The sequence below is a fragment of the Psammomys obesus genome, unplaced genomic scaffold (assembly GCF_907164565.1).
Source record: "Psammomys obesus unplaced genomic scaffold, mPsaObe1.curated_primary_1811, whole genome shotgun sequence".
In the NCBI taxonomy this organism is placed as follows: domain Eukaryota; kingdom Metazoa; phylum Chordata; class Mammalia; order Rodentia; family Muridae; genus Psammomys; species Psammomys obesus.
In genome coordinates this window covers 3,514,846-3,530,026 of record NW_026596152.1, presented here as the reverse complement: position 1 = coordinate 3,530,026, position 15,181 = coordinate 3,514,846, and the positions used below count along the sequence as shown (strand labels likewise).

The following is a 15,181-nucleotide window of genomic DNA, read 5'->3' as shown; positions in this document are numbered from 1 at the left end:
TAACATCACAGGTCTCAGGTACCGCGTGATAAAAAAGCCTGGTTGCTTTGTGGCTAATCTTAGGATCAGACGTAACAATCTGCTGTATGCTTTATTATTTATGTGGTTTGAAGTGGTGAGTAATGGCATCCTCTCACCTACATTCCCACAGAATGATGATCCTGCAGTCTCCAAGCTCAGAATCTCTCACGTCCTATAAAGATGAGACAGCTTGAGATGGCTGATGGCTGGATGGGCAGGGTACACATCCTTGTTCAGCAAATAGTTACAGGAAACAGATCTTCAACCATCATCAACTATGATGATTAAGGAAGGGACCAAAGTCTCAGAGGGGAAGTGAGGCAGAAGACATGGGCTGGAGTCTCTCGACATCTGAGAATCAAGATTTCCCCACTGTTAATAATGTTTGCAGCTGGGTGGTGGTGGTGCATGCCTTTGATCCCAGCACTTGGGAGGCAGAGGTGGGTGGATCTCTGAGTTTGAGGCTAGCCTGACCTATAGGGTGAGTTCCAGGACAGCCAAGGCTACACAAAGAAACTCTGTCTTGAACCTCCCCCCCCCCAAAATAATGTTTACTGTGAAGGTTGCCCACAAAGAAAAGGTATTCCCACTATATAGATATTTCAAATAAGAATGTTAAAATAGCAATGAACTGTCTTAAAGGTCTAAGCACATAACACCATGGAGCGTGGTCCTGCTCCTTCCCTACATGTAAAGCTACAGATTTCTGGAGATTTTACAAACAAAAATCTTACTTGCTATAAACCTCATTTGAACTAAACATGTCCCAAGGTTCTTGTGTAATCCTACCCAGTGCCCCTTCCCCTGCCAGGAGCCAGACAATCTCATTTCCCAGAAAAAGAAGAGATTAAAAGGAAAAGTTGTTTGACAGTTTTTGAGATGTACCTCCAGAAGCCACCCAAATTATATATATACATACATATCCTTATCGGTGTATACCCTCTTCCTAAGCACCTCTCTTTCTATTAATCCATGTTCTTAAATTTGTGTTAAAATCTTTTGATAAACTTCAACAATGCTTTATTTAATGTTTTTTTAAAGACTTCTGCTAGCTTAAAACAAATTTCTTAACATTCCAGATTAACCTGAGAAGAAACCATTAAATTACAACAATACTTACTGTGGTAGGGAGCAGCACAATAGGTCAGATGGGCCAAACACGGAGAAAAACAGTATCATGCTCCAATGTAACAATCACTGAAGCAACGATGGGATCCCCTTGGGGTTAAAAAAAAAAAAAAAGTGCTTTAGTTAAAGGACGGAGGATGTTGTTTTACAAACCACCATAGAGTTGGGGTTGGGAGAGAGGGACAAAGGTTGCTGACACCCAGACATAAACAAGAGCTGGTAACAAGCTGGGGACCATCTGCCAGGCACGTGAACAGCAAATAATAATAAAGCAAATGACCACAAAACGAGTTAAAATTTCTCAAAGAAAGAAAAACGAAGTGTGTGGCTGCAAGTCAATTAAGTAGATGTTGAACAAACTCTAAAATCAGTTGTGTGTGTGAGAGGAGAGAGATAAAGAGACGGGGGAGGGGGGCAGAGAGAGAGAGAGCTTTTAAAGAAATGAGCCACTGGAGACTAAACGAAGGATGGGTATGACGCAGCACACACTTTTGCAGTTCCTTGCTATCGGGAAGCTTGTACCATAGTTGGAAGCGTGGGCACGTTCGTCTTAAGTCTTCTTGCCACCCTAGATACTCAGTCTTATTAGTATTTTTTTTCTAAGTCATGGATTATTTCAAAAGTCGTGGACGACTTCTACTTTGGGGTCCGAGACCTCGCAGCACTACCTGGCCGGTTTTTGGACTGGGCAGGCAGGAGGAGGGGATCCCCAGTCTCCTGCAGCTGGGAGAAGCGAACCCCGCAAGAAGACCCAGGGCCACCCAGCCCCATCGCCCTGCCCCGCGGTGTCCAGCCCAGGACCCCGAGGCACCCTCTCCCAGGGCCCGCTGCCCACGGCCCTCGCCATCCATCTCCTACCGCCAGCCGCTGCCCGACCCGGGATTCCTTGACAACCTGATAGACAGCGCATCACCACCGAGCCCAGGGGAAAGAGCGGCCTCGCCCGGCCTCCGGCGGAAGCGGAAGCTCTGGCGGAAGTGGGGGGGGGGCGGGCCGAAGGAGGCGCGGTCTCCTGAACTCATGGCGGCGCTGGCGCGGATGCCTTCTGCGTTCCTGCAGTTGCAGGGTCGCCAGCTCTGGCGTGTGTTCCCTCGCGGCCATGGGCTCTGGAGTCCGGCGGAGAGGCCGAGGCCAAGGGAGGCGCGCTGCCGCCTGGGGTGCCGAGCCTTCAGCGCCGCGCCGCCACCGCCGGGGGCCACCGGGCCGGAGCCCAAGGGTGGCCAAACCGGCTCGCACCGCACCAAGCCCGGGGTGAGTGTCCGCATGGAGCCTTCGGGACTCGGCGCTCTCTGAAGTCCGGTATCCCCGCATCCCGCTAGGTCACAGCCTCAGCAACTCCCTGGCGTGCGCTGAAAGGCCATGGGATTACTTTCTTGCTTCCTGATGAGCCATAGTCCCAACCTTGAGAGGACTGTTTCCTGGTTAGCCCGTAGGACCGACCAGCCTTGACGGAACTTGATAATCTACCCCGCCACACACACACTTCGCGCGGTCACAACCTGAAATTTTGTTCCAGGAAAAAAAAAAAAATCAGTTCTGGGCTTTAAGGGTCTCAACTTTATCACAATTTCAGAATTCAGAGCACTGTTACAGTCTCGCTGAATCCTTCAGTGATTCAGTGTACAAGTTAAAATTGAAACAAAAATATGGACCTCTGTTGGGTTTGGATATTCCCCCTCTTCCTTTCTTCCCATGCTTCTTCCTTTTTTTTTTTTTTTTTTTTTTTTTTTTTTTTTTTTTTTAATTTCCTCTCGGTCTAGTTCTGTCTCAAAATGAGAGCCTCCACCTTGCTGGTGTTAGTAAGGAATATGGATTTGGCGAGCAGGCGAGATACTAGGCATAGGTGGCAAACCTTTTACGTCTTAAAGAGTACAAAGAAAGAACTCAGTGGTAGTTTTCAGGAAGCCCTACTTTTAGGCTTCTTTTGTGCCTTGCTGTTATTTTGGAGGCCAGTTGGGTAACCTCCCCAGAGTCACTTATTTTTATCCTCAGTATTAACATAAACCAGTAATCAATTGTGTTTGTTGAGACCAGGTCTTTTATATCTCAGGTTGGCCTAGAACTTAATATGTAGCCAAGAATGACTTTGAGCTTGATGCTCCTGCCTTCCCAGGGTGCTAAGATCACAGGTGTCCATCACCACAGCTGATTTTATACATTGGTTGGCATGGAACCCAGAGGCTTGGTACATGGTAAACAAGCACTCTCCTAATTAATGGAGCTCCATCTCCAGCCCTTAATTGGTTTGTAAAATAACTTTAACATAGGTAACTTTCCCTTGGAAACCAGTGCTTTTGTAATAGATACAACTGTGCTCACAGAAACTTTCAGGATTTATCTCAAAGTAACCTGAAACATTTGATACATGTAACAGTAGTTTGTGTGAATACTTGCTATGAAAACTTAGGCAATAAATACAGCGTGGTTAAACGTTTGCACCTTACTTGTTTTGTTGTTTTAATCTCTGTCCCAGTAGCCTGTTTCTTGGAAGTCTTTAGCTTTGACTTTTGCTATTGGAGGATCTTTATGGGCTGGAATGAAATACTACAAGAAAGAAAAGATGGAAAGTAAGTGGTTTTCCTTTTGGGCCATCTTTTTTGTTTTTAACTTTCTTTTTATTGTGTGTATGTGTGTGTAGGTGTGTGCATGCCCTGGTGGAGGCCAGAGGACAACTTTTCGGGGTTGGTTCTACGTTATTTTTCCTTACATGGTAGGTTCCTAGGATTGCACTTAAGTAATCAGGCTTTTATAGCAAGCACTGTGTCTGCTGGGCATTTGGCCCACCCTGTTTTTAGATGCTTCATTCTAAAATAATTTTAGGTTTACAGAATAGATGTGAAGATAGTAAAGGAAAGTCTGCATGTACCATTCATCGAGCTCCTCTCCTAGTGCTGACATCTTTTGTGGTCATGGCACAACTAAGAAGTTAAAATTGGTATAATTAATGAGAACTGTGGCATTTACTTGGGTTTTGTACATTTTCCATCACTGTCTGACTTTTTAGGGATGGAATCCAAAATGCCACTGTTTAATAACTATAAATAGTTTGAATGTAGACAGTTGGAAGTCCAGAGGGTAGGTACAAAGATGACCAAGGTGTCTAACTGTTGAAGTGCAGTTGACAGGAGACAGACGTAGAATCCAAGGATTTCACCAGGTGATGTTTTTCCAGGCCAGAGGTCAGTACAGGGGTTTGTGGGGCCTAAGGAAGACTTAATCACGGAATCTGAGAAGACTTCCTAGGGATCAGGCATGGAGAGCAGTGTGAGTAGGTACTGCAGACCAGTTGGGGTGGCAGCAATGGGTAAGAGCAGGCTGGCTGTGATGAGGGGAAATTCAGGAATTACTGTGAAAATCACCTTAAAAGTTGAAGACATTTAAAAAAATATATCTTAGTGACTATTCTAAGGACTTTAAGATTTGTTTCAGAAGATTAAGATAACTGTTGTTTAAATCAGTTATTTAGAGTCTCTTGATGCCATTATATAGAGAGAAATATTAAAATATGGGAATGAGAATGCACAGGCATTAGAATTTTAGCAATATAAATTCTATATTCATATGATAGAGATCACCTTTTGCCAGGACAGAATATTTTAAGTGATCAATTTTCATGTTTGTTTAGAGGTATTTATTTTATGTGTTTGGGTTGCCTGTGTGCTTGCATGTGAGTCATGTGAGTGCCTTGTGCATGTGGAAGTCAGAAAAGAGCATTAGAGTCCCTGAAAATGGAATTGTAGGTGGTTGTGAGCTGCTATCAGCAATGGGAGTTGAACCTAGGTATTATGCAAGAAGAAATGCTCTTAACTGCTGAGTCATCTCTCCAGCATCTTTTTTCATATTTTAACAGGAATTCGGTTTGTTCAGGTACCCATGGAAATTAATTTTTGAATGTTGAAAAGTTAGAAAGGCAGTTGACAAATGACTCTAAATGTAAGCTGCTTTTGACTTTAGTGTGAAATTTTACCTGTAATAATAAAAAATTTGTTTTAGCTAAATTTGATTTAGATTTATGAGGTAAACCTAAAGTGTTCCAAAATTATTTGGTTATTTGCTGACATGGTGCCCCATGCATTGTGTAGTTCCTTTAACATAATCAGAGCCATCAAAATTCAGAAAATTAACACTTTGTGGAACCATTATTCTAAGACAGTCTCAGATTCAGCCTTGAGGTTTGATCTATATTGCTTTTGCAATAAAAGTATCCAGTTCAGAACCATTCCTTGTTCCTGGTTATCTTTAGTTTCTGCATATAAGTTTCTCAGGCTTCACCTGGCTTTGATGATGTTGACAACTTTGAAAATCACAGGGCAGTTTTTTGTAAATTGTTGCTAAGTCTGTACTGTCCTGATGTTTCTTCATGATTTTGTGCAGGCCCTGTAGCCTTTGACAGGATTGTCACAGAAATGATACCACACAGCCATCGCATTTGGTTCTGTGCATCAAGATTTCTCTTTGTCCCATTATTGATGATGTTGGCTGTCCTAAGACATCACCAGCCTTCTCTCGTATACATTGTGTGTGGCCTTCTCATCACTCTGAATTTATTCACTTTCCTCACTGTAGATACAGCATTTGCTATATATTCAGTGAATTGTGATCTAGGTACTTTCTTTTAATACTCAAGAGTATCTCATGGGAGCTTGCGATGGTTGTTTTGTTTGTTTTAATTGTCTCTTTGACACAGCCTTGAGTTACCTGAGAAGAGTCCAAGTGAGGAGTCCTCTAGGTCAGGCTGGCCTGTTAGTTTATACCCCACCCTCACCCACCACGTACTGTTGCTATTAACTATGCTGACGCTGTATCAGATATTTCAGTGACTCTGGTTTTCATGACTTGTTTTGTTTGGGGAATCTCTTTAAGAGCTGGAGAAGCAACGGCATCGCAGCATTGGAAAGCCTTTACTAGGGGGACCATTTTCCCTCATAACTCATGATGGAGTGCCCAAAACTGACAAGGACTACCTGGGTCAATGGGTATTGATATATTTTGGCTTCACTCATTGCCCCGATATCTGTCCAGAAGAACTAGAAAAAATGATTGAAGTCGTGGATGAAATAGGTAAGAAGGCAATCACTAACTGTACTACTTACTTAACAGTACTGTTTTTTCACATTCCTGTAATTTGTTAGACAGGGTGCTTTAACTATTTGTTCTAAAAGAGTTTCCATGTTCATCTTATTGCTTATTGGATGCCAAGTGTTAGGTCACTTAAAAATGTCATCATGCTTCTGTCTCCTTTTACTGAAGCATTCTCTTTGTGTTTGCCCAGTGACATTGATGGTTAGATAAGGAAATCTGGAGTAATAGATTATTATTAGGAAGCATACCTCTTTAAGTTGGTTTAGTGTATTCAGTCTTTATTGATAGCATACCTTATTCTTTCGGTGTAGTAAGGAAACTACAGAGACTGGATTGTGTTAGGAAATAAGCTGACTATGAGAAATAATCTGGAGTAACAGCATTTGTATACCAACAGAGGTGTTTCATGGGATATCTGTCTGGCTCCAACAGATAGAATCTCCTCCAGATAATTTAATCTGTCCTCTGTGTTGTCCTGACTCTTTGCTATAGAACCCATCTTCTCCAAGTATTGCTGGGTCCGTTTTTTTCTCTTATGGTGGCTATTGACTAATTGGAAATTTTCTTTCAGATAGTATTCCATCCCTGCCAAATATAACTCCACTTTTCATCACCATTGACCCAGAAAGGGACACAAAAGAAGCCATCGCGACTTATGTAAAAGGTGTGTTTTACTGATAATTTGCGCAAACTTCTTAACAGTTTTCAGTATTGAACCATCTGAGACTTAACAGTGCTTTCTAAAATAGATGGGTGGTATGAGCAGTGGTTTTGCAGGCAAATCAAAGGATGAAGCTCAGAGTTACAGGTTCACTGTTGTTGACACGGGAGAAGCAGCGTCCCATTCCTGGTGCTCTGCTCTTGACTTTAAACAGAAAGGATTAGAGCTTGAGCTTCATGTCTCACACCTAAGTTAAGTGGGGAGCAAGGGGGCATTGCTTCTCATTCTGTATCTCATTGTTCTTTTCGTTAGAATGGAGAAACATATTTCAGGAGTGTGTACAAGGTAGATTGAAGATGAATTTTGGAGCAAATTTCGACCTCAGTCTTATAGGTTTTTTTTGTTTGTTTATTTACTTATTTATTGAGGCTGGGTTTAACTGTATCCTTGGCTGGCCTTGAACTCACTGTAGACTAGGCTACCTTGAACTCACAGACACCCACCTGCCTCTGCCTCCAGAGTTCTGGGATTAAATGTTGCCACTATTCCCTGCTTCATTCAACCATTTTAAGAGACTTCCAAGATTATATAAATTCTAATAAACATAATAGTACATACATTCTATGACTGATTTACCTATAGCCATGAGTTTTGTTTTACCATACCATGAATTTTCTTACAAGTATCCTTTGAGCCATCTTTGTTGTTATTGCTGTTGTTAAATTTTTTTTTTTTTCTACCAGGCGTGGTGGTGCACACCTTTAATTCAACACTGGGAAGCTATTATTTTGAGTCCAAGCTGATTTACACAATTCTGGAACAGCCAGGGCTACATAGAGAGACCCTGTCTCAAAAATCTCAGAAAACAAAAAATTCCATATGATGTGTTTTAATCATGTACCTGCCACTAACTCCTCAGAAGTCTTTCCTACCCATCCAACTTCATGTTCTTCCTCCCACCTCAAGAGCTAAACAAAATTATTTAAAAAAACAAAAATCAAAATACTAAGAAGACAAAAAAAAAAAAAAAAGTTAAAACAATGAAATAAAAGCTCACAAGGAAAATGGAGAACATTTTGTGTTGGCTGCACTGCTCCTGGACTTGGGGCCTGCTCTGGAGTGTGGTTGGTGTTCCCATTAGCACTTCACTAGAGAAAACTGACTTTCCCTTTTCTATCAACTGCAGATAGCTTCTTGGCTACACATGGTACTTTGCATGCACTTCCCCTTCTCGTTGCTCAGATTTTGTCTGGTTTGAACGGCTCCTGGGCATGCTGTGGTGGTCTCTGAGTTAATCTGTGTGTCACTCCTGTTGTCTTTGGAGACACTGTTGCTTGGAATCATCAGTTCCCTCTGCAGTCTTTCCACCTCCTGTTCCGTGCAGATCCTGCACCTGGAGGAAAGGGGAGGATGGAGACCCATATTACCCTGAGTCCTCTCAAACCTCTCACTCTGCTGAGCCACTGTACCAGCCCCTTCAGCTAACTTTCTTTCCATAGAATGCAGTGAAAACCCTGCATATGTTTGTAACTAAATCATCTTAAAACGTGAGTAAAATAACTGGAATATATTTCCTCCAGATCCTGATAATAGTCACCAAAAGATCTAACAAATGTCATGGGAGTACTTTCATTTGTTCTCTGAGTTTATTTATTTTTTTTCTTTAAATTGTACAGAAGTGTTTGGAGACTCAGGAACAAAATGGCACAAAAGCTGCTTTATGGTGACATTAGGGTTTTCTTTGTATATATTTTTCTGTTGTTTTGGTTTAATTTTAAGTAAAGACTATTGTGTCTCTTTGTCTTTCTTTTTTTATATTTAGAATTTTCTCCAAAATTGGTTGGTCTGACTGGCACAAAAGAAGAGATTGATGGAGTGGCCAGAGCATACAGGGTGTATTACAGCCCTGGCCCTAAGGATGAAGATGAAGACTACATAGTAAGTAAATGCTCAGCTTTTAATGCCTGGCCTGGCCCCGGGTCTCAGGTTCTCACACACTTTACATGCCTGAATGAATTCTGAGATAAAGGAAAACCTGAAAGGCTGGAGAGATGGCTCAGTGGTTAAGAGCACAGGCTGCTCTTCCAGAGAACCTATGTTCAATTCCCAGCACGCACATTGTACCTCACAGTCAACTGTAACTCTGGTTCCAGGGGATCTGATATCCTCTTCTGGACTCTGCAGGGACTTGCACACACCTGGTATATATACATACATGTATGTATATGTATACATACATATATGTAAATGTGTTAAGCACTCAAACACATTTTTGTTTTAAAGTCTCTTAATAAGAAGGAAACTAAGGTGATTGTAAATTCCTCGAGAATTTCGGATAGTTTGAAAATGTGGTAGGCACATATATTTGAAAGGTGACTACTTCTTGCTACTTTATATTCTATCTTCTCATACTCCATCTGACTTCCTTCCCTAGTTACACACAATTGCAAAGGCAATGCTTAGGCACCACATGGAGTCCATGCTACTTCAGTTTTAGTTCATCAGCATCATGTTGGTTCTCCTTGTATTGATGAAGGGAAGAAAAGTGCTCCTTTTTAGAAGCAGTTGTATTCCTCTGGGAATCATTTATTTCATTGAAAAGCAAGAGAAAAAATAAGAATCTTCAAACAGCACTGCCTGCGAGATATACTGGCTGCGTACTTTCATAGTTCAGTTCATTGCAGGGTTCATTAATGAGAGTGTGCAGTCTACCCAGTTTACCCTGTGGTTCTTCCATTAAGGATCTATTTACTGCTTAGTCAGCATTGTCTGGGGAGTCCTCAGCAGCTGGGCCCATTTCTGATTGGTGATTTTATGGTGTGTATGGGGCTAAAGTTGCTTCTTAAAGCAGGTGTTTTTTCTTAGCACATTCAGAGTGGGCATGGTGATATAGCAGCAGTTCCCAGCCTGTGGCTGCTACCCCTTTGAGGGTCAATTGACCTTTCATCGGGGTCACTGAAGACCACTGGAAAAGACAGACATTTACATTATGATTCATAACTAGCAGAATTCCAGTTATGAAGTAGCAAGGAAAACAATTTTATGTTTGGGGGTCACCATAATATGAGGAACTGTATAAGAGGGTCGCAGCATTAGGAAGGCTGAGAACCACTGTGCAATAGTAATATAGATATATATATATATTTTTAGTTGTCATTCTCAGTTTTCTATAATGTTAAGTGAAATGATTAATCAAAAGATTTCCTTTTGGCTACAAAACTGGTTGGTCAGGTTGGGGGTGGCTAATGAGTCACTGATTTACCATGTCCCTGTGGCCTGTCTCTAAAGCAATATGCAAAGTGTTTGTCTCCACTGCCTGCTGTGGCTCCTGTCTTTTTCTTTCTCCTGCCTGTTTGTGTGTGTGTTGGCTAGAATGACTGATAAATGAGCTCCCAGGAGCTGCATGTCTCTGCTCCCTGTTAGTGCACAGACAGGCACATTCGGCCATTCTTGGCTTTTACCTGGATGCTGGCGATTACAGCAGCTGTGCTTTTACAGCAAACACTGGGACACGAGGCCATCCCTTGTCCTTCTCTAGCCCTTTTGCGCTCATAGCCTGTGTGGCCGTGTAGCCTGTTTATCGTCAAAATAAAAGCAGACCTTTGATCACAAAGCTTCAATTACGCCCAACTTGGTACCATATTTTCCACACCTGATGCCTCAGCATTGGGGAAATTTGGGATTCATGGAAGAAAGGGACAAGAGAAAAAGGACTATTTTTCCTGAAGCTGTAAGGTTGAGGAAAGTAGTCAGGCTCTGCTGTGGGTTTGTTTTGCTGCACCTGCCGTGTGAGAAGAAACGGAAACGTGTACAAGTACCAAAAGAGGAGGCCCCACGGGAGCATAGCTTTTCAGACTTTCCCCTTTAACACAGTTACAGTGTCTGGTTTGGGGTTTACCTGAGAGTGCCAAAGAGGGTAGGAGGGGTGAATTGCCCAGCCATAAACACGTTTTGTTAAATTTTAGAATAGTCCTGTTCTGAAGTCAAAAAGAAATCTTGCAATAAACCAAATGGCCGGTTTTATTTGGAACATTTTAGTTAAGCCAAGATAGGTAGTACACACTGAGTTCAGGGTCAGTCTGGTATACATAACAAGTTTCAGGCCAGCTAGGGCCACATAGTGAGACCCTTGTCTCGAAAATAAAAATAAGTTAAAAAATCTATTCAAGTATTTTACTGTCATTTCCTGCAGGAATGGGGGCAAGTTGTTAGTGCATGTGGTCTCACAATGCTGTCAACTACCCTTTGACAGTTTTCTAATTTCAGCCTTAATTGCATAGTCTACTTCAATTGGTTGCCCTTGGTGTAGCAAGAATTGGCCTTTCCTTTTTCTGTGTGGGTCTCCAGCGGCGCACAGCCTGGAGCCAGTGGGAAAATCAGCAGACCAAGCACATTTTAGGTCTTGAACTCTGTACTTGTGATGCAGGTAATGCAAAAGGTAGTTGAAATTTTTGTCTTAAAGATTAAAGTGCGGCTGTATATATCTCGTGGAGGCTTCCAGGAGGTGTGGTAGGCTCCGCTTTCCCATGTACTGGTCTGAGACTTCACTGCTGTGCAATTGCTAAGTCAGGCAGCAGGGGGAGACACTCTCCAGCTTCTTAGCGTTGTCTGTTAGTGACTCCTTATGTCTTGAGGCTGTTAATGGATGGAAATGTTGGTTAAGATTTAAGGACTAACAAGAGGGCAGTGTTAAAGATTCATCTTGAGGTGAATGATATTTTCATAATCTTAGACAGTAGTGGTAACGAGTAAAAGTAGGCTCTGTAGACAACAGATATAAATTGAACATCCAAACAGGATTTAGCACAAAGCTAATCATGCATGTTATTATACACATAATACCACATTGTTATATAGAAAAGTTAGCTAGAAAATAGTTTGGGGAGAACACAAATGGCTTTTAAATCTAAACAAAGACTGTCAAATTCATAATAAAAGAAATGTGGGTTATTTACTAATAATGCCTTTTATTTTAACCTGTTAGCTTAACTGTGATTAGAGAGTTTGAAAATATTGTTGTCAGAATAGGAAAAATAGGAACGTGAACTTGAAACAACAGGTGTGCCCATGCATTGTTAATGGTCATGAATCTGAGAAGTCCTCTCTGAAGGACAGTGGAGGAATGTAAAGTAACCGCTTTTCCCAGCACTGGCGCTACTTGGAAATTAGCTTACAGGAGTCTTACGGCATTATTGGTAAAGACCAAGGACAGAACCCAAGCAGACATTTTGAAGAGTTACTTCCTGTGTCCTGATTAGAACAGTGGCTTCTGTGCTGCCTGACGAGGGACTGTCATGAAGTATCAGTTGTGGCAGTGGTAGGTGGTGCTGGGTACAGAGACGTTCTCTGAGAATACAGTTGGAACTATTGACAGTGGTTCCCTGTGAGAAGAACCAAGAGACTGTAGACATCCCGAGTGGAAGATTAGTGTGCATGCGGTGCCTTTGTAGGCAGTAAAGATGTGTATTTAAGGAACATGAGTTGCCACCTCTGCGGCTGAATTGGAAAGAGCGGCAATGTGATAAGAAAAGGATGGGTGCTTTGAAATCGGACACATGCTAAGTCGTAATGTTCGGTCAGGCATTGAGTAGTGTATGTCATTTCCCTTATCCAGCCCGTTTGTAGTTTATAGACGATTCTGGTCTCAGGTTGAAATGACAAGTGAGCGGTTTGGTGGTGGCTCAGTGGGTAACAGTGCCTGTTGCACAAGCTCTGAGTTCAGATCCTTCCCAAAACTGCACTATTGGGGTGCTAACAGGAGGTCTCCTGGGGCTACTAGCCTCGCTCCGGGTGTATGAGAGACCTTGTCTCAGGGGCTCAGATAGAATGACAGAGGAGGACGCCCAGCATTGTCTTCTGCCCTCCGTGCATGACTGGGTACGCATACTCATGCACCAACACCGCACACACTAAGGAAGAAAGGATGTGGAATTGCTAATGTGTCTTTCTATACTACAAACCACTAGAATTTGAAGAATTCTCGATTAGAACAGGTGTTGCTTTGTCCTAACAATAACCAGGTGAATATTGAAGCGTAAACACGAACAAGTTTGACAAGGGTAGAGATTTTCTTTTACTGTATCTTAGTCGGTAATTTATATTAACCCTCTGAAGTAAGTCCAACATACTTCAGTTCTATTCTTAAGGAGGAAAAAAATAGAGGAAAAGGAAAGGGGGTCCTATATTATGTGTGTATATGAAATTATTATGTGCATATGTGAAATTGTCAAAAAATTCTCTTAAAAAAGGAAGCCGTGAAGGAATGAGGAATACAAGATACAAAGAAAGGCTTGAGAGGAAAGCCAGTTATAATTCTGAATCTCCTGTCAAGTGTGAGGAGAAATTCCAAGCCCTGCCTGGCTCCTACAGCAAATTCTCCACATGAAGTCCCAGCTGTCTGGGCTCTTGATAGCATTCTTTCCTGATGGCAGGCAAGTGGCTCTTTCCATTTGCTAGCTCCTTACGAATGTGTGTGTATAAAAAGGTAATAGCCTCACAGCCTTATAATGTGGGTTGGGGTATATTGAGGGGCGTTTCCAGTTTGGTATGTGTGAGGGCATTCCTATCTTTCTTCCTGTCTTGCCAAACAAGCCTGCAGCAAATTCCAAGGACTTAGGATGCCAGATCTGCTACTGAAATATTACGGAAATTAATATCCAGAAAGAGTGATGACTAGTCTGAACTTAGGTTGGAACTAAGACATTTTAAGAGCATAGTCGGGAAGTTGATGGACTGAAGAAGCTCCTAGAGAATAGCATTTGTGCCTGGTGGGGAGTTTCCAAGCAGTGTACTTCAGAGAGCCAGGGCAGAACAGCAAATGCATATTTCCCAGGGAAGAAAAACATCTTCTAGTTTTTGTTTGAATTGTTAAGTATTTGGATTAAATCACTATTAGGGCTTGTAGTACATGCTTCAACTAGTGGTTGGTTTTCTGGCTTCTCTTACAGTGTTGCAAGCTGAGGTTAAGCAGTAATGAGTGAGAGCTGGTTCTTCCTCAGACATGAGGAGGGACACCCGGGCACTCACTGAGGGAAGTAGTTCTAACCATTGTTGAAGTAGTTCAACTCCCATGTAACAGCTCCATATGAGTGGAGAAAGGGTCAGATGAGAGACTCCCAGTGGAAGTGGAAGCTATTTCAAAATAGCATGGCTCTTCCACAGCACAGGATACTTACGAAGACCAGTAGAAGGTGAACTCTTCTCAGAGCCTGTACGGGTGAGTATATGAAGAATAGTACTGAAGGAATCCCAAGCTGACCCACAGCAGCAGCCATTCTAGAGCATGGCTGTGCGTGCTGCAGCTGGCACAGGCTGGTTCTGTAGATAGTGCTTCTGTGAGCGCTGCTGCGCTGCTTATTTAAGTCCTGGTGTTAACTGCTCTTCTGCAGCATTTTCTACTCAGTAAAATAAGATTGGATCTTCATTCTCACATGCCTCTTCCCCTCCTTCCACTTTACAGGTGGATCATACAATAATAATGTACTTGGTTGGACCAGATGGAGAATTTCTCGATTATTTTGGCCAAAACAAGAAGAAGGCAGAAATAGCTGGTGCCATTGCTGCACACATGAGGTCACACATGAAAAAGAGGTAGCCAGAGTGTCATCACCGGCTGTGGGATTGTTTGGCTGGGCTTTGTCTCCGAGAGGAACCTCTGTGTAATGCTGTGTACAGCGTGGCCTGCAAACCCTGAGAACAAGATTCTACACGAGATGCTTCCCTGGGGCTCAGCCAGCCCAGTCTGCCTCAATGCTGCCATGAGTCCAAAGGGCCGGGGTACGCAGAGCCAGTGGAGAACAGGTCTCCAGAACCCTCAGAGAGAGGCACAGGAGCACACATCCTTAAGAACGGCACTCGCCTTGTTGCCTCACTAGTGTCTAGGACCTTGCTCATTGTGGGGCCAGACTCTACAGAAAAGAGTGTCATTTTCATAAGGCTCTTGCTTTTTCCACTTGTGTCTTTGTTTGCTCATAGTCGGGATAGGCATTCAAGTTATCTTTATATTTGAAAGTAGAAGATGGTCCTTCCCATCTTCTACTGGAAGGTCATTGGCAGGTTTGCATTTCACTTCCTCATTGGGTACTGCACTGACAATTGAAAGAGAAAACTTACTGTTTGCGTATAACTGTTGGTTCAGTTCCAGCTTAGCTGGTTTTCAATGATTGACCAAATGGAAATGAGGATATTAATCAGGACTGTGATGTGGTTTTTTGTTTTGTTTTGTTTTGTTTTTTTATGTACCAGATCACACAGTATATAAAATAAAGATGCAATCAGTTTAGCAACTTG

General features: G+C 42.5%; 2 protein-coding genes across 4 annotated transcripts in view; one reads left to right on the top strand and one right to left on the bottom strand.

Moving 5' to 3' along the window:
- Adprm (ADP-ribose/CDP-alcohol diphosphatase, manganese dependent) overlaps positions 1-2,218 on the bottom strand; it is a 13,778-nt gene extending 11,560 nt beyond the window's left edge. The window contains exons 1-3 of one of the 3 annotated variants that reach the window (XM_055594367.1): positions 2,008-2,218; positions 1,142-1,239; positions 138-372 (exon numbers count right to left, since the gene is read on the bottom strand). The gene's annotated coding sequence lies outside the window, so the exon portion shown is untranslated. The remainder of the gene's footprint in view (positions 1-137; positions 373-1,141; positions 1,240-2,007) is intronic. The other 2 variants (XM_055594366.1, XM_055594368.1) reach the window with 2 other exon arrangements.
- LOC129666967 (protein SCO1 homolog, mitochondrial) lies at positions 2,142-15,181 on the top strand. Its single transcript, XM_055594369.1, has 6 exons — positions 2,142-2,400; positions 3,626-3,716; positions 6,013-6,210; positions 6,803-6,895; positions 8,715-8,830; positions 14,352-15,181. Exons 1-6 carry the CDS (start codon positions 2,170-2,172, stop codon positions 14,484-14,486), a joined length of 864 nt encoding a protein of 287 aa, XP_055450344.1. The 5' UTR covers positions 2,142-2,169; the 3' UTR covers positions 14,487-15,181.